This window comes from Lipotes vexillifer, unplaced genomic scaffold (assembly GCF_000442215.2).
Source record: "Lipotes vexillifer unplaced genomic scaffold, Lipotes_vexillifer_v1.1 scaffold158, whole genome shotgun sequence".
NCBI classification, from domain to species: Eukaryota; Metazoa; Chordata; class Mammalia; order Artiodactyla; family Lipotidae; genus Lipotes; species Lipotes vexillifer.
The window spans coordinates 1,304,138-1,330,331 of NW_006788189.1; the positions used below are offsets into that span (position 1 = coordinate 1,304,138).

General features: G+C 43.0%; 1 protein-coding gene across 2 annotated transcripts in view; it reads left to right on the top strand.

Annotated features, from left to right (window-relative positions):
• Positions 1-25,874, top strand: part of WDR33 (WD repeat domain 33) — a 102,995-nt gene extending 77,121 nt beyond the window's left edge. Inside the window, exons 8-22 of one of the 2 annotated variants that reach the window (XM_007461297.1) lie at positions 4,880-5,006; positions 6,257-6,411; positions 6,505-6,583; positions 6,995-7,105; positions 7,470-7,564; positions 7,772-7,858; positions 8,090-8,229; positions 8,871-9,023; positions 9,657-10,742; positions 13,872-13,980; positions 17,165-17,603; positions 21,935-22,098; positions 22,207-22,299; positions 23,146-23,361; positions 25,233-25,874. In XM_007461297.1, the coding sequence (XP_007461359.1) occupies positions 4,880-5,006; positions 6,257-6,411; positions 6,505-6,583; positions 6,995-7,105; positions 7,470-7,564; positions 7,772-7,858; positions 8,090-8,229; positions 8,871-9,023; positions 9,657-10,742; positions 13,872-13,980; positions 17,165-17,603; positions 21,935-22,098; positions 22,207-22,299; positions 23,146-23,361; positions 25,233-25,462 (3,284 nt within the window). In that variant the 3' untranslated portion in view covers positions 25,463-25,874. The remainder of the gene's footprint in view (positions 1-4,879; positions 5,007-6,256; positions 6,412-6,504; positions 6,584-6,994; positions 7,106-7,469; positions 7,565-7,771; positions 7,859-8,089; positions 8,230-8,870; positions 9,024-9,656; positions 10,743-13,871; positions 13,981-17,164; positions 17,604-21,934; positions 22,099-22,206; positions 22,300-23,145; positions 23,362-25,232) is intronic. The other variant, XM_007461298.1, reaches the window with a different exon arrangement.
• The last annotated feature ends 320 nt before the right edge of the window (positions 25,875-26,194 follow it).

Genomic DNA, 26,194 nt, shown 5'->3' on the forward strand with positions numbered 1-26,194 from the left:
GCCGCTCCGCGGCATGTGGGATCTTCCCAGACCGGGACACGAACCCGTGTCCCCTGCATCGGCAGGCGGACTCTCAACCACTGCACCACCAGGGAAGCCCTCACTGCTTCATTTTTGAAACCACCGCCATAATCAAGATATAAAACACTTCTGTCACTCCAGATTCAGTTTCAGCTTCAGTTTTAACAGCCGTATAGTATTCAATTATATGGATTTATCTTAATTTTTCTAAATATCCCCTCACTGATTTATATTTAGGTTGTTTCCAGTTTTATAATTCAAACACGGTGTAATAAATACCTTTGTATATAAATCTTGGTGTGCTTTTACAGCTACAAACATAGGGTAAATTCCTAGCAGAGGGATTGCAGAATTAAAGGTTGTGAGCATTTAACATTTTGATAGGGCCAAAAGCCTCCCTGCAAAGTAGTACTGATTTACTTTCCAACCAGTTATGCATAAGAGTGTCTGTAACTTACTTACACTGGGTGTCACCAAAATTAATTTTGGCTAATTTGATGGATAAGACATTACCTAGCTAAGTAACTTGCATTTTTTTCTCATTTTAAAAACATATCAAAAAGTTCACACACACACACACAAATCTAACCCATGTTATGGTTAAAACCACAGTATAACATTAGAGGAAATGTGGATAGAAAAATTTTACCTTTTTTCTCACAATCCCAATATGTTTTTCATTTCCTGCTTATTCGTATCTACATGTTTGCAAATATATGTGTACATTTTTATAGTCATTCTCATAGCATATGCACAGCTTGTGTCTGTGTTGTTTGCTTGTAAAAATTCCCTTTATTTCATGAGCATGTTTTTCTTTGTTCCCAGAATCTTCATTGTAGTAGTTGTATGTTTCTTATGTTTTGGGACTGTGGCACAGTTCATTTAGTCATTCCACTTCTAAAATTTTTTATACTTTTAAACTTATGAACAAGGCTTCAAATACCATATTTTAAAAATAAAAGTTTTTTTAAAATCCTTGAAAATTATTTTCTTAGGATAGATTTCTAACAGTCTGATTCTTCTGGATCTAAATGTATCATTGACATGAGAGGGTAGAATTTTATCATTTGAAATAGTTTTTGTCACTTCATTGGGAATTCAGTAACTTTTTTCCCTGGAGAAGGAAGCAGTTGCATATCAATTTGCTTCTATGGCAGCTTAATCTATTTATTCTTTTTCATGAAAAATTATGAAAATGACATATGCTGCTTGTAAAGATTTCATACAGGTAAATCAATCTGTTATCTAGTAAATAAAATTTTTTAATTGAATATTTTTCTCAATAGATCATTTCATGTGTTTCAATATTTTAAAATTACCAAATAATATACAGTGAACTCTCCTTACCCTTGTTCCCAGGGTACAAGGGTACCAATTCCCCTTCTTGGTGGCAGTCAGTATTATCAGATTCTTTCATAGTCTTTCACGGTTAATCTGTTGCGTTAATTCTATGCATTTATTTTTTATTTTTTATTTTTTGCGGTATGCGGGCCTCTCACTGTTGTGGCCTGTCCTGCTGCGGAGCACAGGCTCCGGACGCACAGGCTCAGCGGCCATGGCTCACGGGCCCAACCACTCCACGGCATGTGGGATCTTCCCGGACCGGGGCACGAACCCATGTCCCCTGCATTGGCAGGTGGACTTTCAACCACTGTGCCACCAGGGAATCCCTATTTTATGCATTTTTAAGCAAATGTATGTGTGTGCTCTGTGTATGTGTGTGTGTGTGTCTCTTTTAAAGCCACAAATGTTAGCAAGCTGCACATACTTTTTTGTACATATTTTCTTAGATTATTTTATTTGTATTTAATTTTTTTTTCAACTGTTTTCTTCCATTTCTACATTTTCCCTACATATGTCTTTTTTTTTTTTTAATGTATTTATTTATTTATTTATTATGGCTGTGTTGGGTCTTCGTTTCTGTGCATGGGCTTTCTCTAGTTGTGGCAAGCGGGGGTCACTCTTCATCGCTGTGCGCAGGCCTCTCACTATCGCGGCCTCTGTTGTTGCGGAGCACAGGCTCCAGACGCGCAGGCTCAGTAATTGTGGCTCACGGGCCCAGTTGCTCCATGGCATGTGGGATCTTCCCAGACCAGGGCTCGAACCTGTGTCCCCTGCATTGGCAGGCAGATTCTCAACCACTGCGCCACCAGGGAAGCCCTGTATTTAATTTTTTTAAAGTAGATAATACATGTACATTTTTCAAAAGTAAAATAATGTAAAGGCTTGAATAGTCCCCCTTCTATTTCAGTACCCTGTCTGCAATGTACCGTCGTTTGGTGAGTCTTTATGCATAGGGAAGCAAATAGGAAGGTACATATTTTTGTTTTCCTTCTGTAACTCTCAAAGTAACCTTTCACATGTAATCAGGCAGTATAGAATAGGCATTAAGAGCAGTGGCTCGGGGGCCGGTTCCCTGCATTCAGGTGTCTGCTCTGCCACACATCATCTGTATAATCGTGGGCAACTTTTTAAACCTATCTGTGCTTTGTAATCATGTAAAATGATGACTCAGTATACATTCTTTGCTTAGAATAGTACCATACATAAGGAGTATATGTGTTTGCTAGTAGTATTATTTTTATTATTAGGGACAGTGACCAATAAAATAACATCCACGAATCAGTTCCAATCAGTTTGATGTATATTAGTGATATATATGGATATGGGTAAATTCATTTACAGAAAGGGATGGATGGGATTTTTCACTTGTTTGAATTCTACTTAAATATTTTAGAAAACTTCCGAAAACAAAAGTGAAGCAGCCAAAATACATTTTGTTGTTCCTTTCTTATGGGTTGATAATTTTCTTGTTTTTGCATATACTTCTTTAAACTAAGCTCAATTTTCTTTATGTAATAAAAGTGTCCCAGAGAAGGTGAGGGTAGAGGTGGCAGCTAAGAATATGAACATTTTTGCATAGTGCATCACATTTTAAAAATACTTTCTCACACACTTTGTACTCAAATTTGGTAAAAATACATACGTATCTATACATAATATTTAATTTCAGGTGATAGTAGCCCAGAAAGTTTTAAAATTCCCTGGCCATATCTTTTAAGGATAAAATTGTTAATAACATTAAAAGTTCTTAAGGCAAGCAAGGGGCTGAGGGACTGAATTACATTTCTGTCCAATTTTTCCATCCTCAGTTCTTAATAAAAAATTAAGGCAACAACGAGACCTCTTTCCCCTTTCCCACCTTCAGATCCTAGTTACAAAATAATATATTTTTTTGTAGGAAATATAAAAACAGAAGACACAGAAATAAGAATCATCTTAAAATTCCTATCCAGCTTAATATTATAACAGCTTGGTGTCTAGACTTCCTGCCTTTTTTCTCTCTACAGATATGCACACAGAGTCACTCGTTATTAATTTGTTTGCCTTCTACAGTGATGGCATCAGGAATACTATACACACTGGTGTTTGTTTTTTTAATAAACTTAGTATCATGAACATTTTAATCATGCCATTAAATTATCTATAGAATCATTTATAATAGGTGCATCATATTCCATTGAGCACATATGCCATGCTGAAATTTATTCTGTAGTATATTTCCTATTCAGGAGCATTTAAAAATAAACTATATCGGTCAACATCGTTTTATGCCAATCTTTTTGGACACCCATTGTATCCTGATGATCAATTCTGAGACGTGGAGTTTATCGGGTTGCAGGATATGTACTTTTTCTGAACTTTTAATACACGTTGCCAAGCTTCTCCAGAGAGTTGGTATCTCCCGAGCGCCAGCCCTGGGATGAGCTTTAGATAAGTCCTTGCCTACTTGAGATGCGAATTTCCCTTCTGCATGGTGCACATTCACTCTCCAGCGCCTCTAGAACCATCTCTTCCTTCTTCCCTACTTCCCTATTTTTCTATTCTTCTGTATCCTTCCTGCTTCCCACCTCATACTCCATAGAAGCTGGATTTGAGCCTGGTTAGAGAAGGAGCTGTTTGAAATGCTGTTTGCCTCCCTCTTCACCTGCTTCTTAGTACATTTGCTATATAAAATACTCTTGAGGCTCTTTTTGTACAGCAACAAGTTTTCAAAAATCATGCTCATTTTTTTCAGTTTTGTAAATTCTGGTTTTCACTTTCGTAATTTTTAGTAACGGTTAATCTGTTGCGTTTTTGAAGCAACCTCATGCTCTAGCACAGTGGTTAAGAGAACTATCTCTATTCCTACAGACAGGTTCAGATTCCAGCTCCTGTTATTGTTGACTAGCTTTTCTCAGGGTTTTGAGAGGATTTAAAGAGGTGCTCGATACACTGCCTATCATATAGTGAGCACTCGATAGACTAGCTTTTATTGGCATCTCATCTGACATGTGTGAGTGAAGCAGGGATTATTTTTCCCATTCTGCATTTCAGTAAATGGGATCAGAAAGATGGAATACTTTTCGTATTGTCACATCTAGACAGTGGTGGTGTCTGAATCCGAATTTAGGACTTTTGATCTATAGGGACTACTTCAAAGCAGGAAAGCTAAAGTGAATGACAAGCATTGTTTCTAATAATTAGGACAATACATAGAAGATCATGAAAAGTTTGCAGAGCTTTACAGGGGCTCCCAAAAATCTTGACTGGCCTACCAGCAAGTACGTGAGAAGGTGAGCTTAGTTCCAGGAGAAGAGGAATGGTCCCTGTGCATTGTGGCATAGGAGGAGAGGTTGCTGTACCCAAAAGTCTTCCAGACACAAAGACCAAAGAGAGTTTGTTCTAAAAGTTTAAGATGACTGAATACTAGGATCAAAACATTTAATAGGTTTCTCTACTTTGGCTTAAATTAGAATGGAGTCCTGTTTTAAATATCTATGCTGATTAGGTTTTTATCTTAACTTGTTTCCGACAGGGCACGGTGCTGATGTGAAGTGTGTAGACTGGCATCCAACAAAAGGGTTAGTTGTTTCAGGAAGTAAAGATAGTCAACAGCCAATCAAGTTCTGGGATCCCAAGACTGGGCAGAGTCTTGCAACACTGTAAGTGATAGGAACCCCACCTTGGTCCCTAAACCAAGGGGAGCAAAGCTGCCTGTATTCTTTACCTTTTAGCTTTTTTTTCCTCTCATGTATTCCTGAAAAAGTAGTGTAGACAACAGATGGACTTACACCTAGAGGCTTCTTATTTATTAAATATGATTTCTCTCTAAATTCCTAATAAAATAAGACTTGATTTTTGTTCTGCCACATACATCTAAATTTAATTTGGGTGTCACGGGGGTGGAGAGGAGGTGGTTATTGCTACTCTTCTAGCTTTACTGTTCCCTCGTCATAATACATTTTGTATGGAATTGATGTGTGTGCCATTTTTTTTTTTTTTTAAACTTTTGGCCGCGCGGCATGTGGGATCGTATTCCCCAACCAGGGATCGAACCCACGCCCCCTGCATCGGAAGCACGGAGTCGTAACCACTGTACCACCAGGGAAGTCCCGACATGTGTGCCATTTGTTAGACACAGCCCAGCTTTCTCCATCTCACTACATCTACTTAAAGAGAAATTTTCCCTTCATATTTGAATCAGTTCTCATTTTTTATCTGAGGTATTTAGTTATGATGCAGCCACATCATAAAAAAATTTCTCTTTGAATTATCTGTAAACATTCACAGTTCTATGACTATATTGTTAGCGTTTTTTTGACTAAGCAGCTGTATCCTGGTCCCTCTGATTGGGAGTTGAGCCATACCCAGAGTGAGCTGGCTGGAGCAAGGCTGCCTTGTTGCACAGCTCCAGTGGCCACAACCAAATAGGACGCCTTGTGTTCCTTGGTGCTCCTTGGAGATGTGCATTGTGCAGGCCTCAGCGGTTGCAGAGTCTTTTGTTCAAATTAACCCTCCAACTATCTTGTGTCCTTTTTAAAAATGCTTTGACTTAATGAGAGAAGCTTCATTGAATTTTTAAAATTAAATGAGCTTTATCGAATATTAATTTATGTGTTCAAGTGCTTCCCCTGCTTCACAGATAAACTTTTCTATCCAGTTGAAGTTCTCCTATTTTAACTAGTTAGTGAAAGCTGTGCTTAGATAATGGACATTATTTCTTTCTGTCTTTGACCTATTTCTTTCACGTGTACTTTTAACCATGGTCCTATAATGTTACATGCTTTATTACTTCTAGGCCAAAGTTCTTGCCATCTTGACTGCCATGTGCTTTTCAAGAAAAATGGCCATTATACTGATTTATACTTGTTTTGAATTCTGACAGATTATTTTCTTGGTACTTTGTTTGTAGTCATGCCCATAAAAACACAGTAATGGAAGTGAAACTAAATCTCAATGGTAACTGGCTACTCACAGCATCACGTGACCACCTCTGTAAACTTTTTGACATCCGAAACCTGAAAGAAGAGCTTCAAGTCTTCCGAGGTCATAAGAAAGAAGCTACAGGTCAGTGGCTATGATATGCTTCTCATTTTGACTATTACCTGTAGTGTTCTGAGATCCTAATAGTTTTGTCCTTCTCCGTGTTTTTGTTTACAGCTGTGGCCTGGCATCCTGTTCATGAAGGACTTTTTGCCAGTGGAGGGTCTGATGGCTCTTTGTTATTCTGGCATGTTGGGTATGTGGCACTTACTATTTAAAGAAGTTGTAAATTTTATGAAGAGAGCACCTGAACATGAAAAAAATGATAGTGTTTTGTATTTTTTCTGAGTGTTCATATGTCCTGTATCTGGAACAGAAAACTTAGCATCTCTCTTTTTGGCTATGGAAGTCATGAAGGGAGAGTATGACCAACTTCCTTGTTTCTTGTGGTGAGGTCATTTCTGAAGCATTTCCCTTCTGAGGTACTCTGAAGAAAAGACTATATTCCTGATGACAAATCAGTACCTCTGAAACATGTGGAATTGACCAGATTCAAAGTAACAGTCTTTGGTAGCTTTGTGTTGCACTAAAAGAAAATGTCTTTCTTGGTGGGGGAGGGGTTGGGTAACTTTTGTGAAAAAGACTACTTTCTGTGGTGCCATTACAGGGTAGAGAAAGAAGTGGGTGGGATGGAGATGGCCCATGAAGGAATGATTTGGAGTCTGGCTTGGCATCCTCTTGGACATATTCTCTGCTCAGGCTCAAATGACCATACTAGGTAAGCTTTATGTCAAAAATAACAAGGAATTACTGTATTTATGGAGCAGCAGGAGATAAATGTATATTTTATTCATATAGGAATGTATTAATTTGTTTTCTAACTTACTCTTAAGGACATGTTGGTAGCGGTTTATAAATACGTATATTACAAGGAGATTGGGTATTGAATATGACTTTGTTATTTGAATTTTGTTTTGCCTTCTAATTTAAAAAATGTCTTTCTACATTAAAAATGTTTAGAATAAAGGCATTGTAAAACTTTGTTGTTTTTGCCAGAGGACTGCTAAGTACTGTTAAGTGCCCATAAATACACTGAAACCATGCTCCTCTCCTCCCCCCTCCAAATACTTTTATTTTGACAGCAAATTTTGGACCCGAAACCGACCAGGTGATAAAATGCGAGATCGATACAATCTAAACCTGTTGCCTGGAATGTCTGAAGATGGAGTGGAATATGGTGAGGTTCTTGCATGTTTATCCGTCTTTGAAATCTGATATTCTGTTATAAAAGTGTTAGGTGTTGAGAAGATTTTGCAAAATGAATTTTATAGTTTATGGATTTATAAATCGCCAGCAATAATTTTCATTTTTATAAAGTGTTAATTTTATTGGCCTGATACATTTATAAAATCTCTATTCACAATGGCTGTATTCCTATGTATAGATGATCTTGAACCTAATAGCCTGGCAGTAATTCCAGGGATGGGAATACCAGAACAACTAAAATTAGCTATGGAACAAGAACAGATGGGTAAGAGAAGTTGCACCTATAAATTTTACTTTTTCTGTAATTTTACCTATTTCTTATAATCATGATATTAAATTATGTTGAAAATGCCAAAATGATGTATGTTGAGAAATGTTGATAAAAGTGATGTAAACTGCATGATATTTAGAATCTGTTCTTCCAAAAATGTGTTCATTGATGAAGTGACCACTTTCTTTTATTTCCTTGGCTAACTACTTCTCTTTATGGTTTCAGGGAAAGATGAATCAAATGAAATTGAAATGACAATTCCAGGTTTGGATTGGGGAATGGAGGAGGTGATGCAGAAGGATCAGAAAAAAGTACCTCAGAAGAAAGTTCCTTATGCAAAACCTATTCCTGCTCAGTTTCAGCAGGTGAGTAACTAGAAGTGCGCCCCTGCCCACTTGGTGGGAGACTCTGCTTGGTAAGTCTAACTGAAGTGCAGAAATAGGTTTCTCTTGGATTATCTCATCTGTTGAAGGTATTTCTGTACTATAGACATTTTTTGAGCATTCTTCACATATTTCAGGCATTATTAGACATAGTTCCCATGTGTTGCTTTGCAGTTAGTCCTGAGTTTTTCATGAATCTTCTCTAGGTCTTCTTTTATTCTCACCTCCTTGTTATCATTCCAAGCTATCAGAAGAAGGAAAAAAGAGACATGGAGCAGGGAGAGTATGTTGACCTTCTTCAACATATTTTGTCTGTCTTCCACTTTGTTCCCTCAACACAGAGTGCACGTGTCCTTTTGAAGAGGCAGGCAGGTGTTGCATCTTAATAACATGTGAGATCTTGCAGCTTTTATCAACAACAATTTCTACCTAGTGATGTGCTTGCCTGACTCCATTCCTGTGTCACTAAGAATTAGTATTAGAAATAAAGATAGTTTACCAGCTGAGCCGACTTGTATTCACCAGGTTGGAATGAGCCACTGACATTATAGAATGGCTTTCCCATTCTGTCATTATGATTTACACACTTAAGAGTATACTTTAATATTCTCTTCTTTCCCAAGGCTTGGATGCAAAATAAAGTCCCAATTCCTGCCCCAAACGAGGTATTGAATGACAGAAAAGAAGACATTAAATTGGAAGAGAAGAAAAAAACACAAGCAGAAATCGAACAAGAGATGGCCACATTGCAGTATACTAACCCACAGCTTCTGGAGGTGTGTGACACTCTTCTGGGGGATTTGAGATGATCTAAGAAAGTAGTGATTAACGTTTTGTTTATTGATATGCTCTTAAGGAGAAGGGAATGGACTCTCAGATGGGTCTGATAAGCAATATCATTTCTTATTGCTGCATTAGGAAGCTAGTTTCTAAAAGAATTGTTTCTTAAACTTTTAAAACCAGATCAGTCAAGCAGCAAGTAGACCTAAGTTGAATATACGTTTTTTAATAGACAAGATAAAACCAACATAGTTTTAATTTGGATTCATTTACTTATCCACGGATAAAAAATTTTTTTCTGTCAGCTCTAGAACAGGTGGTTTGTTCTTATTTTCCCTACCTTTGGCAGCTACCAAGAATGATAAAACACTAGTAAATTGTTGGGCTTTCCCTGATCAAGATGGATATAAATAGTCCTGACTGCTGTTTCCCAGCACCTAAAAAGAAGCATTCTAGAGTCTGGAAGCCTGAGTACCTTCAGAACATCTGAATATCATATGGACTCTAGAGGCCAATCAATACCTTATGTTTGTTTTGAGGCTCCCCTAATGAAATAAGTGATAGCAATATTGTCATCTTTAATGGCTCTGGCATTTTTATCAGCATGCTTTTTCTTCCTTTCTTTCCAGCAACTTAAAATTGAAAGACTTGCACAGAAACAGGCTGAGCAAATTCAGCCTCCTCCTTCATCTGGCACCCCTCTCCTGGGACCCCAGCCCTTTCCAGGACAAGGTCCAATGTCTCAGATTCCTCAAGGTTTTCAGCAGCCTCATCCATCTCAGCAGATGCCAATGAACATGGCTCAAATGGGGCCTCCAGGTCCACAGGGACAGTTTAGGCCCCCTGGACCCCAGGGACAAATGGGACCACAGGGTCCTCCACTGCATCAGGGAGGTGGGGGGCCACAAGGATTCATGGGACCACAAGGGCCCCAGGGCCCACCCCAGGGGTTGCCGAGGCCTCAGGACATGCATGGGCCCCAAGGAATGCAAAGGCATCCTGGACCTCATGGCCCTTTGGGACCTCAAGGACCACCTGGACCACAGGGCACTTCTGGTCCTCAAGGTCATATGGGTCCTCAGGGCCCACCTGGCCCACAAGGTCACATAGGCCCCCAAGGCCCACCTGGTCCCCAGGGTCACTTGGGCCCTCAGGGACCTGGTACTCAAGGTATGCAGGGACCACCTGGTCCCAGAGGAATGCAAGGACCTCCCCATCCTCATGGGATGCAAGGTGGGCCAGGGTCTCAAGGGATCCAAGGTCCTGTGTCTCAGGGACCTCTGATGGGATTGAATCCAAGAGGAATGCAGGGTCCTCCAGGGCCCCGAGAGAACCAGGGTCCTGCTCCCCAAGGGATGATGCTGGGCCACCCGCCTCAAGAGATGAGAGGACCTCATCCTCCAAGTGGACTGCTGGGACATGGCCCTCAGGAGATGCGAGGTCCTCAGGAGATGCGAGGCATGCAGGGGCCTCCACCCCAAGGATCAATGCTGGGCCCTCCCCAGGAATTGCGAGGGCCTCCAGGCTCACAAGGTCAGCAGGGGCCGCCCCAGGGCTCTTTGGGACCTCCACCCCAGGGTGGCATGCAAGGGCCCCCTGGACCTCAGGGACAGCAGAACCCGGCAAGAGGGCCACATCCATCTCAAGGGCCAATACCATTCCAGCAGCAGAAAACAGCTCTGCTAGGTGATGGGCCCCGGGCCCCCTTCAACCAGGTATTATTTCTTTCCAACTTGTAGGCATTACCCTTCGGGAAAATACACTCTGCACTGAGGTGGCACTTCCAAATGCTGAGAAAGGCAGTCACAGCTGGTATAGATGTCTCTCAAGTAGTGATGGTGGCTTGAGAATAGCATCATGGCTGAAGAAAGAAATAAGAGTAATTAAGTAGATACCAAATACATTGCAATATGAATCTTTACTTCTCAACCTATGTTTTTGAATAGAGGTTCTTCCAGAAAAGATGCACTCCCTGTTGAATACAGTTCATAATTGTCCCAGGGCTCCAAAAGAGCTGTGGCCCTGAGGAGGGTGAGGAGGGAGCATGGGTGGCTCTGATCCTGTCCTGCTCTGTTTTCTGGGCTATTGCCTTTGTAGGCTGGTGTTTCATGGGCTTGCTGGATAGCTGAGCCACCCCCTATCTGCCTGCTGATCTGCCTGCCGGCTCTACTTTTAAGATAGTGTGGGGTGTTTAACTCATGAGTATACTGTAGACTGTGATCTCACTATTTTCATTTCAGTGAATGCTTTTAGAGATCTCTTGAGTCCAGAATTGTGCATTTTCAAATGGTGACCCTTTGGATGAAGTTCCGTTGAAGTTGGTTTTTTTTTAGCTCACATATAAAAGTGTTTACAGGAGGGAGTATTTCTGTAGAAATTTTCTTGGCCCTTTTTAGCCAAGTTTTTCTACCCATTCTCTGAGCTGTGCTTGAGAGGTGGTATGATAAGAGTTCAGTTTGCTTGGGCTGAATTACAGAAGACTGCATGGGCGTGAGTGGATTGAACACTGTTTGGCTCTGTGGTGTTTACATTTTTCTGAATTTCATAGTCTGAAAGCATTATTTGGGTATGAACAACTGGGTTTGTGTCCTTGAAGTCAGTCGTGGACCAAAAGTAAGTGAGCGACTGAGTGAGCTGGTGTTGCAAGGCACTCGATTCCTGTGGAGAGGGCCTGCTGTGGATGCTGTGTGTAGAACACACAACACCTCGGAGTGTCTGTAATGGGAAGGTGACCATTGGATTCAACTGAATTAAAATAACTAGATTATATGTTCCTCTTCAGCACATCTTCCAGAACTTAAAAATGTCATACCAATGAAGAATCTGATGGCATTTGAGTTTATTTCCAGAACTTATTGGGCACTTTCAGAGTTTAGGATGTTTAATAAATCTAGGTTTACCTTCCAGAACTGTCCTAAGACTTAAAAGTAATATATGTTTTATTAATACAGAGTATATTTGTGTGTGTTTATAATATTTACTTACCTAACCTTATGTTAGTGAATGAACAGTTTTCATTTTGGAGGATAAAAACATAATGAACTTTAGCTATCACCTTGTGACTGAAATTATATAAACATGTCATATTCCAGAGGACAGGTCTGTTGGGGACAATTTAATAAGTTTTTATTGTATCATATAGTAAAAGATTTTATACATGAAAAGCAAAGTGGCTCTAAAAATTTAATTGACCTATAGAAATATTGGTGGCATGAGAATGGAGGATTAATATAGGGCATTTCACATCTCAGAAGTTGTCTGATAAAAAGCTTTGCTTGTATTTCTTTTTCTTTTTTTTTTGCTTATATTTCTTACACTGATATCTGACTTTCTTCACTTTGACCAGGTCAGCTGTTTATTTATTTATTTATTTATTTATTATTTTTAGCTGCATTGGGTCTTTGTTGCTGTGTGCAGGCTTTCTCTAGCTGCAGCGAGCGGGGGCTATTCCTTGTTGCGGTGTGCAGGCTTCTCATTGAGGTGGCTTCTCTTGTTGCATAGCACGGGCTCCAGGAGCGCGGGCTTCAGTAGTTGTGGCACGTGGGCTCAGTAGTTGTGGCTCGCGGGCTCTAGAGCACAGGCTCAGCAGTTGTGGTGAGGGCTTAGCTGCTCTGCGGCATGCGGGATCCTCGCGGACCAGGGCTCGAACCCGTGTCCCCTGCATTGGCAGGCGGATTCTTAACCACTGAGCCACCAGGGAAGTCCCCCAGGTCAGTTATTTAAACCAGTTGTTTTAACCATTTGGTTAAATTTAATTGAATTGCCTTCAGGTGTTACAGTGATAGCATGAAAGATGTTGATAGAGCTGCCCTTGAATAAAAGGGACAAGAAACAAAGGAATATGGAAATTACTGGTATTGAGTTAATGATGGCAGTTTAACTGCAGTGCTATAAATGAGTCCTATCAACGCTGCTCTTTCTTGTAGCTAGTTTGGAATGTGAAAGCACTTTTGCTATTGATGGTTTTGAAACTCTGCTATTCTCATGGTAGGTCCAGTCACTAAATGCATTTTTTATATGAAGGAATGACTAGATATGTATTTGATTATTTGTTTGTCAAGAGACCAGATCCAAGGTCACTGGGCAGTGTGGGGAATCTGAATTTAGACATGGCTAGATAAAAATACAGAATATTAGGACTGGGGACAAGCTGGGGTTGCAGAGCAAGAAGGTTAAGAGGATCAGAGCAGTAGGTTTGCATCAGACAGAAGCTGCAAGAACCCACGAACCCATGTCCCGGGTAACCCATGTCCCAAGTAACGTAGCTGGGAATGCGCAGTGGGTGCTGAGCACGGGGGAGTTAGACAGTAGAGGTTAGGGAGTGAAAGGAGAAAGCAGTGAGTGAAACACCTTGCTCATCAGGAACCCCTTTCTTACTCTCCTGCTCCCCGCCTTTTAAACCTGGCCATAACCTCTTGAGAGGATGGATATTTTCTATAGCTGGAAAGGGGTCATGGATGCGAGAGCAGAGTTTACCTGTCCTGGTGGGTTTCCAGGCCTTTACTTTTGCTAGAAGTTCCGCCTGTGTGCACAGTGTTGTTGTTTTATGTTATGATTTCTGACTTTCCACTGAGGTTCTTGCTTGGCATTACAAGTAAAGATCTAGCTTTAAATAAAACTTATCAGCAGGTTTAAAATACAAGTGTTTCCTTTTATTATGGTCAGAGAAGTATCTCCTTTCCCCCAATTTAATGACAATTTTGTTATAATGTCACTAGGTGTATATTTACTCCTGGAAACTTTGGGGTAACCTAGTGTTTTTATCTTGTCACATTATGATACAATTGCTGTTCATGAAGCACAACCTTTGATTTCACACCCCCGCTTTAAAAACATCTTTTCAGGAAGGACAGAACGCAGGCCCCCCACCCTTGATACCAGGCCTAGGGCAGCAGGGAGCACAAGGTCGCATCCCCCCTCTTAACCCTGGACAAGGACCTGGCCCTAACAAAGGTAAATATCTGCTTGGCTGAATAAGAGATTATATTCTATCTCCTTTGGGTAAATCTTAACAATAGTTTTACTGGTAAGTAATTGATAGAATGGTCATTTGAACCTCTAGGAAAAATAAGAACGTAGTCAATTCAGGTAATAGCTTTGTCTTATGTTGTTTTCATAGATTTGCTTTAGTTAGCCCAAATTCTGCCCAGAGGAAACAGCTGCTCACTACCAGAAGTGGGCGGTGAAACCCCTTGGACAACCACCAAGAGCAGGGCCTGGGCCACAGGCCGGCCTTGCCCATCTCCTGGGAATGGGAGTGGTTCCTGTGCTAACTGAATGCAAGCGTATGTTTTTAGCATCCCAGAGAGCTGAACTGGCTCAGTTTAAATTTTTGATGGGATAAAGAATTCAGAGATTTTTTTTTTTTCTTGCGCTACGCGGGCCTCTCACTGCTGCGGCCTCTCCCATTGCGGAGCACAGGCTCCGGACGCGCAGGCTCAGCGGCCATGGCTCATGGGCCCAGCCGCTCCACGGCATGTGGGATCCTCCCGGACCGGGGCACGAACCCGTGTCCCCCGCATCGGCAGGTGGACTCTCAACCACTGCGCCACCAGGGAAGCCTTGATGGTGTTTTTAATATCCTCCCCTCAAATTGTGTCATATACTGAATTCTTCAGCTGGTTACATTGTTCTGTAACCCTTTGAAAAGAAGAAAGCCATGTACCAGTGTGTTGTGCCTCAGGCTGTTGATGATATGAAAAGCACAGAGATGAGAATTGTCATTGTTGAGATGTGAGGCTCTGTGGAAGTTGAGTCACCCCTAAGGGTTGGAAGGGGGCACATGCAGGAGCCGCAGTCCCTGCTTTGCGAGGTGTTCAGCTCTCACACGTGCAGGAAGAGCTGGAGCGGGGCTGTGGTGAGTGGGCAGCTCCTGGGTGGAGAGTTAGAGGGTGGGACTGGGAGGGAGTGCGGGTGGATGGAGTTGTATGTTCAGTGCGCGTTTTCACTGGGGAACAAGCCAGATCATGAGCATTGTGGAGACGTCACTACAAAGAACTAAACCCCTTTTAATTTTTAATTGGCTAAGCCCACAGCACCTTGTGGTACATGTTAGGTTTCTTGCCCCCATTTGATTAGATTAAGAAAAGTCCTTGTCAGCATTTTCAGCCCTAGGACTTTGGGAATTTAAAGCTTAGTCCTGAATTTACACGAGTCACTAGAGGTAGGAAAGGGAGAGGTAAAAGAATTAGGAGAATGTTTATTTTAGTCTCATCCTATGGAAGCGGTGGCCAACAGGGAAAAAGAGAAAGAAAGCATCAAGAACCAATCTCTGGATTTTGGGACCCTAAGAAAAGAAGTCTGTTTCCCACAAGGTACAGCCATCAGCAAACCGAGAGCCTGCCTCTCTCCCTCTCCCCCACCTTGTGTCTGTCTCCACCTACTTCCCTCTCCTCCTTGCTCTTCCCCTTTTCTCTTCACCACCCCCACCCCCCCCCACCCCCGTCTCTCTCTTCCTCCTTTCTCCTCCCAGGGACCAAAGGGAGAAGGGAGAGCCGAGAAAGTGGCCCTGCCGCCCCCCACTGGATTAACCAGCGCCGCCGCCCGTCACCGGGGGCCACATCCCTTCTGATTTGTAGTGGTGGGTTTCTTTCTTTGGAGGAGCCAGGGTACTTTTAAGCAGATAGAGGTAATGGGAGGATTATTATTCATAGGTAAGTTCGAATGGAATGTGTTCAGCTTCCTCAGGTCAAAGGTCTGCTGTGTCTGAGGTCACACGAAGTCCAAGCAACATGAAGTCAGAGAAGGAGCCATTAGCTGCAGGATCACACCGAGAAGGGAGGGGCTGCTTACCAGGTGGAAAGAAGCCTGGGGTATTTGAACAGAAAGGCAGCTTCGAAGGCGCTTTCCTCAGCATGGAGAGGACTGGTTTAATGGAAGGAAAGAAGGGAAGGTAGAGGGGACAGAGAAAGCTTAAAAGAAGAGAGAGTCCTTCTCATGGTGTATTTTTATACTAAGATTTCCAAGTATTTTAAACATGTTGAATGGTGAGGAGGAATTGAAATGGCCAAGAGAAATGCGTAAAAATGAGAGAGGAAGGATGTTAGAAGGGTAAGGATTATGGCCAACTGTGCTGTAAGGAAAGGAAGTTCGTCTTGATTGCCAGGGAAAAGCAGTAAAAGGCATGAGCTGGGCAAGTGGAGGAATTTCATTTTTAAAAGTTAGTTGTTTTAGAAGCAAGAGTGTCCCTTTGCTATCTACTTTAAAAAAAATATTTGATTTAAAGTGTATGTTGACAGAAAATAGGTGTACATTTACAATGGCTGCAATAATCATTCAGTAGCCAGGAAAACAAATCCCTTCAAACTAAACTAAGTGTAATTGGCCTCTTTCCATTTTTGTTCAGTACTCTGAATATATTACATATATTAAAATATTAAAAAAAAAAATCTTTAGTGGGTTTCCAAGCTCTTATCTGCGAAGAATGGTGATGATATTATAGACGAGGGATATCATTCATAGAAAGGGACAGAAAAAGTGTTTATATAAACCCTGAAACTGAAGTACAGCAAGGCTGTTTGGTCACAAAGCAGTTATTAGAGAGGCCCATGCTTCCATGTACCTTACAGAGGATTTTGTTAAGAATCAAAGTATGAGTTAACAAATCAAGTTAAATGAACTAGGAGTTAAAGGAGAGACATCATGGCAGTGTAGGCCTGTGGCCCTGTGGTGAGCTTGTGGGCTTTTACAAACGCAGAGGTGAATTCCTTGTACTTGGCTTCCCGGCTTTTAGCATGAATCTTCCCTGTTGCCTTCTCCCTGGGTATGGGGAGTGGGCCCAACAAAAACACTGAAGGAATGGGGGCAGGAAGGGAAGCCCGTTCTTATGCTGGTGAGGCTCTCGTGTTTTCTAAATGAATCTTCATATCAACTGAGTTGCTAATCTCATTTGAGATTAATAATTTGCCCTAGGTCGAGTTGCTTAGCTAATGAGTGATGAAATCTGCACCCCCAAAACCCTTGTTCTTTTCATCATATGATGCCTTAGGGACGTTTGTCTCCTAAGTATGCTGGGAACCAAAAAGGGAAAACGTTCTTAATAAAAGCATGCATTCTGAAATTTTAAGATGCTGAAAATCAGACCTACGTCGGCAGGATTCCTGGAAGACAAGGTAAAAATCAGTTTTGTTTCCTTTAGGTGACTCACGTGGCCCTCCGAACCATCACATGGGCCCAATGTCAGAGAGACGGCACGAGCAGAGCAGCGGTCCCGAGCACGGTCCCGAGAGGGGTCCTTTCCGGGGCGGCCAGGACTGCAGGGGTCCCCCTGATAGGCGCGGCCCTCACCCCGACTTCCCCGATGACTTCAGCAGACCAGATGACTTCCACCCCGACAAGCGCTTTGGCCACCGGTTACGTGAATTTGAGGGGCGAGGAGGACCTTTACCGCAAGAAGAGAAGTGGAGGCGTGGGGGCCCTGGGCCTCCGTTTCCTCCTGATCACAGGGAGTTCAGTGAGGGGGATGGCCGGGGCGCGGCCCGGGGCCCTCCAGGGGCGTGGGAAGGCCGCAGACCTGGAGATGAGCGCTTCCCCCGGGATCCTGAGGACCCACGGTTTCGAGGGCGCAGAGAAGAAAGGTGGGATGGATACTTCATGGGTCCGTTTCTTCTCCCCTGGAGCTTTCCACCTGTTCTCTCCACAAAAGTCTCTTTCCTCTCTCACTTGGGGAGAGAGTACCCTCCCCCCTCTAGGTTTTGTGTTTAGACTTAAAAATATGTATATGCCTTTAACATTTATGTGATTCTTTTTTGTCTCTGCAATTTAGAAATCTTTTGTTTTTGCTTATTACTTGGTCCATTTAAACAGATGGGTGGGTCAGTGTACTTGTAAAGTTTCTTGGATTTGAATAGAAATCTCCAGGTTCTCTTGGTTAGAATGATGAAATATGAGACAGATATCTAGATTGAGAATAAAGGAATTATTGAGTAGATAGTTTCTGTGTAATTGCCTAAAGATCTTAACAAAATCCAGTCAAACTGAAAAATAATCTTGCTATTAAATTAGGTTGAGGTCAGGCGTGAACACTCAACTTGCTTGGGGTAACAAAAGGAATAGAAGTAGTAGGGAGAAAAAAACAAGAATTAGTGAAATCTCAAGTGAGACTCAGAGTAATCAGGGATATAATAATTGAGTATTTACCTTGTGCCAGATGTTCCTTCATTTAACTGTTAGAGCGAGTTGTGAGATAGGTGTTACTGTCAGCATTTACAGATAAGGGATGACGTGGAGAGTCAGCGCGGTTTCTTGACCTTGGAAGGTCACATAGGTGGTAAGTGTAAGAGCAGCTTCAGGCCTGGGCCGTCCGAGTGCAGTGCCCAAGCTGTGCTGTCCGGCACTCCTGCCTTTCCTGCCTCGGTACTCTCTCTCCTGTGTCTTCTTTTCCCATCATACTTCTCATGACTGTCGCTTGCAGGTAATTGAAGTAAGGGTTGGCAATCTCCGTTCTCACGGTGTGTGTTAGAAAAGAGTGTCTGATAAAATGGCCAGGGAGGGTGAACTAGAGGGGTTAAAGGAAGCAGCTGTCAGAGGGGAGTTTTTAATAAAAAGATTTAAGAGCTCTCTTAATGACATCCAAGTGTTCACAGGTCTGCAGGAACCTCATTTCCAATGGCTTTGGCATCAACATAACTTTCATTGAGCTCTTGAATCTCTGCATCTTGTGCAAAGTTTCAGATTTTACTGTGCTTCAGTTTGTCATATTTCATCTGTCAGTGACAGACCCACACCTAGACTCTTGTGCTGTGTCCAGCTTGTGCTCCTCTTCAGGCGTGCCAAACGTGTCCTGTTCACATTGTGCTTGCTTTTTCCTCTGCCTGGAGCACAGTCTCCCAGATGCTTGTAGCTCACTCCACTTAGATCTCTCCTCCTGTTCCTTTATTTTACCCTGCTTTATATTTCTGCATAGCACTTAGCACTGCTTGACATTAAGTGGTATACTTATTTCTGTATTGTATCTCCCAGAAGCACGGTAGCTTCCTGAAGGCAGGTCCTCAGAAACTAGAGCAGTAGTGGTGACGCCCTGTAGGTTCTCAGTAACTGTTGAATAAATGAATCTGTTAAAGGGGGAGATGTATTTGACAGGGTTCATTCAGTTCATTAGGAGGTGTGCTACTCAGCTTGGGCTGCCATAACAAATACCACAGACTGGGGGGCTTAAACAACAGAAATCAATTTTCTCACAGTACTGGAGGCTAGAAGTCCCAGATCAAGGTCTAGCAGGGTGGGTTTCTGGTGAGACTTCTCTTCCTGGCCTGCAGACAGCCACTGTCTTCCTTTGTCCTTGCATGATGGAAAGAGAGTGAGCAAGCTCTTGCTGGTATCTCTTCTTATCTAAGCCCATCATGGGGCCCCGTGCTGAGAACCTCATCTAACCTAAATAGCTCTCAGAGGCCCATTTCCAAAGTCACCTTGGGGGATAGGGCTTCAACATATGAATTTGGTGGAGGGGACGCAAACATTTAGTCCATAACAGGAACTGTTTTCTAATTAGGGCACATTAGACTCCCCCTGTCCTTTTGTAGCTAGGGCAGTCTGGACAAGAAAAGAGTCCTGCCACGTGTGGGGGGTGTCTCCCCTGAATCTGTCTCGGGGGAGCAGCGCCCTCTGCTGGTACTCTCCCTGCTCCACTTACCTCCCCGTGTCAGTTCCACCCTCACCTTAGGTGGTTACTTCAGTCAGTGTCTGGGGTCATACCCCCTTTGCTTGCAGGAGCATGGCTCATTAAGTTACCTCAGGACAAGAAGAGTATTAAAAAGGTAGCTAGTAGCTGGAACGGTGGAGTGAAAAAAGGAAAGCTCTTTTTACAGTAAAACACCAAGTTATAAATGGAGGAGGAGTGATAGAATTAGAAAATCACTTCTTTTAAGCACCCAGTGTCATAATTGATTCAGGCAAGGATCATCAGTGGGGATGCTAAAAGCCACTGAGTAAAAAGATTGTGGAGAATCAGCCATGCTGCCAAAGTATCACCCTACAGATTACTTAATTGCAAAGGAGAAAATGTACCTTTGCAACAATGAAGTTTTGTTGCCATACCACTTTTGCATCATAAACAATGAGACAGACTGGCATCACTGTGAAGGTATAAGACGTTTTGCCAGAAGTGTTTTACCTGAATCTAATCACGAGGAAGCAATCACATGAATTCAAATTGTGGAACGTTCTGTAAAACGAGCCATTTTGAAGGATGGATCCTTCAAAAATGTTGGGGCCTATTTCAGTAAAAATTAAATAAATAAGTAAAGTCGAGGTCATGAAAGATAAACCGCAGGAGGGGTGGGGTGGGGGACTGTTCTAGATTAAGGTAGACCAAAGAGACGTGACCACTAAATAATAGTGTGTGACGATGACTGAAATCTATAAAGACAGCTGTAAAGGACGTTTTGAGGACAATTGGAGAAATTCAAGTTGGACTGTATATTAAATAATATTACATGTTATTTAGAGTGATAGTAGTGTTATTATGTAGGAGAAAGTCCTTGTTCTTAAAGAAATTTACTGAAGGATTTAGGGGTGAAGCATCATGTCACAACTGGTTTTGAAATGGTTTAGAAAATGAATTTATAAATAGATGGATAGAGAAAAGACAGAGGCTCATGTGGCAGAATCTTAAGAACTGATTAATCGCAGTTCAAGGATGTATGGGCATTTGTTGCTCTATACTTCCATCTTTACTGTAAGTTTGAAAATTTTCAAAATAAAATGTTGGAGTAAAATATAACTGAGTGGAAACTCAGGAAAAAGCAGAAGGCCTGGCCTGAGAGGAAGCCACGAGCAGGCAGTTCATGCAGATGGCCCAGCCCCTTTCCCCCTTCTGATCCTTTTTCCAGTTTCCATGGCCTCTCTTGGGTGTTCACGCACCTTTCCTGCTGGCAGGCCCCTGTCCCTGCTTCCCCACAGGCTTCTGCTACAGCTCCGGCACCCCCTCGTTAATGGTCCTGCTTCAGTAACACTCCTGGCTGACTTAGTTTCCCAGTTCCAGAATTTTTGAGAGGTGGTGAAATTGTCCACCAGCCCAGGCACCAGGTTGCCAGCTTGCCAGCGGGTGGGCTACCCATAAGCCAGAGGCCCTACCAGTACACCAGTCAGCTGTGGGCTGGGGCCATTGGTGAAGTTCATGGCCACCAGGCCTGCCCCTGAGTAGAGGTGGGCCAGGGCAGATGGCAGAGCAGATGCCCCAAAACAAGTCAGATACAGTTAGCAGGCATGAATCTGTGCCCCCCTTTTTTCTGATTATATAAGTAATATTCATTATAAAAACATAAATGGTAATATGAAAAGTATTTGGGAGGCAATGGTAAAGAGCCTGGGCTGGGTGTCAAGACTGGCTGAGTTCAAATCCCAACACTTATTGTGTGTCCTTAAGTAAATGACTTAACCTCTCTGAGCCCCAATGTACACATGGGTAGAGTAGTAGTGCCAGTTTCTTTTTTTGTTTTTTCCTTTCTATTTTTTGGTGTGCTGCATGGCATGCAGGGTCTTAGTTCCCTGACCAGGGATCGAACCCATGCCCCCTGCCATGGAAGCACGGAGTCTTAACCACTGGACTGCCAGGGAAGTAATAGTGTCCGTTTCATAAGGTGGTTGTGAGGATAAAATGAAATGAAATAATACATGTAAAGCACTTGGCATGATATAAGCACCTAAAAAATGCTCACTGCAATTATTCCTAAAAGCCTAAAACAAAATTAAAATAACCCTACATTCTGGTACTTTTCCCTCTTGCCTGTTTTTACGTGCCATATTGGGATTGTAAAATGGGTACTTTAAAACATACATACTTCTATTTTGTTTTTCTCCCATTTAACATTGTATCATATTTTCTCACATCATTATGCTTCTTTGAAACATGAACTGAGGACTACAAGGTATTCCATTAGGTGGATATTCTGTTGTTTTTCCCTAACAGCTTCAGACGAGGAGCCCCCCCGAGACATGAGGGCCGTGCTCCCCCCAGAGGAAGGGATGGTTTTCCTGGTCCCGAAGACTTTGGACCAGAGGAGAATTTTGATGCTTCTGATGAAACAGCCCGAGGAAGAGATCTCAGAGGTCGAGGTCGGGGTACCCCGCGAGGTGAGCTGAGAACCCCAGGTCTGGGAAGGACAGGGGTGGAGAGGTAGGTTGTTGTGGACACCCCTGAAATAGTCTGTGAGTGCGGCGTTGCTGTGTTCTATTGTGTAGGAGGAAGGAAGGGTTTACTTCCCACTCCTGATGAGTTCCCCCGCTTTGAAGGAGGTCGGAAACCAGACTCCTGGGATGGAAATAGAGAGCCAGGTAAGGCAGTAGAGCTGCTTGTGGCTTAGGGTCCCACAGTTCACAGAGTGTGGTCTGAGGACTCTCCCAGGGGTCCACTGGGTTCTCTCTTTAGCGACTCACCTCTCCGTGGCAGGACACATTGTCTTCAACCCACATCTTCAACCCACAGTGTAGACTGAATGCAGGAGCAGATGGGAGAACCCAGCTTTCTCCTCCTGAGCCAGATATTAAAGAGATTTGTCTAAATACCACTCTTTTCACTAAACTGTTTCATTTTGGGAAAGTACAGTTAAATGAACTAAAGTTTTCTCACTCTTCATTTCTGATATGGCAAATGTTGTTAGAACTCTCATAAATGAATTCTCTTTGGGATCCTCAGTAATTTTTAAGAGTGTAAAGACACTCTGAAACTAAAAAGTCTGAGAACCACTTTTCTGGCCCTTCCCTGCCTCCTCTTATTTCAGGAGGTATGTTTATTTCTAATCTTGACCCTTTTTGTGTACTCATGATGGAAATGTTTCTTGCATGAGTGAATATTGGTTTCTGAGTTGCCACTTATTCTTTTTAAAAAAAAAAAATTAATTAATTAATTAATTTCTGGCTGTGTTGGGTCTTCATTTCTGCGCCAGGGCTTTCTCTAGTTGCGGCGAGCGGGGGCCACTCTTCATCCCGGTGTGCGGGCATCTCAGTTTCGCGGCCTCTCTCATTGTGGAGCACAGGCTCCAGACGCGCAGGCTCAGTAGTTGGAGTTGCCACTTATTCTTAACAGTGTAATTCCTGTCTGCTGTTAGCCACACTGTACTTTGATATAATGAGATGGATGGTTAGATTCCTAGCCTTCTGGATCTGTGTTCTCTATATTAGGGCCAGGTCATGAACATTTCCGTGATGCTCCCCGCCCTGACCATCCCCCTCACGACGGTCATTCCCCAGCTAGCAGAGAACGGTCCTCTTCTCTCCAAGGCATGGACATGGCATCCCTACCACCCCGAAAGCGCCCCTGGCATGATGGGCCAGGAACCTCTGAGCATAGAGAAATGGAAGCCCCAGGGGGTCCTTCTGAGGATCGAGGAGGCAAAGGTAAGCGAGGCCGGTGATTTCAGCTCAGGAGCTACGGATGCCACAGCCCTGCCGAGAAGGCTGCAGGGGTCACGGGGAGCCTCATCTCCAGGCCAGCCCCATCCCAGTGTATGCCTGTTCTGTCTGTCCCCGACTGGGGTACTGGGGGTCCCTTCTACCCTCTACCCTCCAGGGCTTAGAGTGTGCAAAGGCACATGTTCCCAGCTGCGGTACAGCCAGTTGGTGCTCTCAGTGGGTGACTGCAAGCCCAGCCTCTCCTCCATTTGCTCCCAGGAATCTCTGGTTTGTTCACACTTTCCACTCCAGCTCTCTTTCAGATTGCCCCAGTACTTTCTCTGCTGATCTGTGAGACTCTTGCTCTAATTGGCAGATGTGCTCTCTGGTAGTGGCTGCTCTGATACCTTGAAGGGTGTCCCCAGTGGCAGGAAGAATTGTCCTCTCTCAGGTTTTGTGGTATTTTTTTTTTTTTTAGTCTGAACTCAGGAGGAATTTGGATTATGCCCAGAGTCACAAAGACTTTGGGGAGTATGGTCTGGAAGGGGTTTTCTTTTCAGGGGAGCAGTGGATTATTTCTACTACTTGAAACTTTGGCCCTTTATTTTAGAGGCAGCACTGACTTTTAGCCCAGAGCAGTAGCCACCAAATGCTAACTACAGCTGTGGTCTCAGGTTAGGCTGGGCTGTTGCACATGTGGTGTACTTTGGAGGCTGCTGGAAAGACAGCCTGTGTGCCTCGACCTGTGCTCCACTCCTCAGTTCACCTGCCTCGTGGCTGTAGTCCCTTCATTACAAAGTTCTGCCTTTTGTTCTCGGTAGTTCGGTTCTTCTCAGTGCAAAGCCCTCAGAAATTACCTCGTGTCACCAGTAGATCCCCCCACCCAAGCGCTCATTTTGTTGCCGGTTGGGGTGGGCACTGGGGACACCTTTGTAGGTCCAGGGCTGAGGCCACGTGGCTAGTGTGGAAATGATGTCCTAGCTGACAAATTCTCTGCCAAGGTACCTAGGCTGAGCTTTGTAAGAAGAGAAGCCAAAATGCCTTTGGCTCTTTTGGCTAGCTTTCCTCACCTCCTTGTCTTAGCTGGATTCAAATTCCATTCAAAAATTTAAGACGAAGTTGGCAGTAGTCTTCTGATAATGCCTTATGGGAGATGTGTCCAAATCCGATCATCTCAAGACAAAAAATCTTAAAGGTCAGAATTTTAAAAGTCATTTAAGATACCTAGATGTTTGTGTGTCTAAGTCTGGTACAAATAACAGTATCCCTGGGAGAAGCACTAAAAGCCAATGTTTTTCTTTTTGTGCTTTTGTTTTTCAAGAAATGTTTTATCTCGTTGTTTAAAAGGAAATCAAAAGTGCTCTATAGTTGTAGGATAATCATAGTAAACACTTATCCTGGTTAGAGCAATTGTAATAATTAACATCATCAACAGTTTGTATTTCTTAGTTGCTTCCAATGTTAAGTCAGTGCTTTTCGAACCTTCCCCTGGAATACCCCTGGTGGCGTAGGAGGGTGAAGATACACATTCTCATGGACTGTAGGCATGGTCCATATGATTGGTGACCTCCAGGAGGTGCTCCATGTTTATCTCTTGGCTCCCTGTCAGTTCCATCACAGCCTCGGGGAACATGTGTGTAGGTGAGGCTGAGGGGCGCACAGCCACAAGCCAGGGCAGGAGTGAGATGGTGGTCCAGAAAAGCAGAGGCACAGCTTTCAGTGCTCTGAGGGCTGTGCTCATGTCCTCAGAACTTTTTTTTTTTTTTAAAAAGAAGTGTTCCACTGTCTGTCATCATAGAGTAAAAGTTTGTACCAGGAGTTGTTAACAGTCTCTGATGGAAAAAAAAGTCACATGTAAAACCATTGTTTTGTTTCAGGCCGAGGGGGCCCCGGACCTTCTCAGAGAGTGCCAAAGTCCGGACGTTCCAGCTCCTTGGATGGAGATCACCATGATGGATACCACAGAGATGAACCTTTTGGGGGCCCTCCAGGCAGTGGTACCCCTTCTAGAGGGGGCCGGAGTGGCAGTAACTGGGGTAGAGGGAGTAACATGAACTCTGGCCCGCCAAGGCGAGGAGCTTCAAGAGGGGGTGGAAGGGGTCGGTAGAAGTTGGGGCTCAGGACCCCTCGGCCTCTCTGGACAGTATTTAAGAACTTCTGTGGACTTTCCAAGAGAAACAAAAGGAAACCTGCACCGTGTAGCCCTGAACTCTTTCTGGGGCAGCTGAATCCCAGGAGCCCCTGATGTCTTCAAGGTGAAGAGACTGCTGCCAGAGTAGCTGGCTACCCAGAGTAGCTGGCCTTGTTTTGTCCTGTCCACCCACACTGCCCTAAATCCCACGTGGGCTTGTGAAGATAAGAGCTGGAATTTTTTTTTTCCTTTTTTTTAAAGTGTCACAAGACATGGAACCTCCACAAATTTAAGTACATGTCCAATTGGAAATTTGTTTCTATATGTACAGTTTGTCAGAGAAAAAGTTGTTTTTGTATGAATACAGAATGTGATTTACGCAAGAATTAACAGAAAACAACTAGTCGTCAAGTGCTTGCCTTAAGGAAACCCTTAGCTTCCATTGCATCTGGTCTGCTGAGGGGTGTACAATTATTGCTTATATTTGTGAGCATACTTGATGGGAATCTCTAAGTCATCTAAAGTCATCTGTGAACTTTTTGTTTTTAAACAAATTCTTATCTAGCCATTCTGTCACACTTATTTTTGTAGTATCGTGAAAAATACTTCAAAACTATAACAAGGTTTGAAGTAGATTCAAAGCCTTATAATTAGCTAGATCTACTCTGGCAGATGGAAAATTATACACCAGAGGAAAAAAAAATCTGG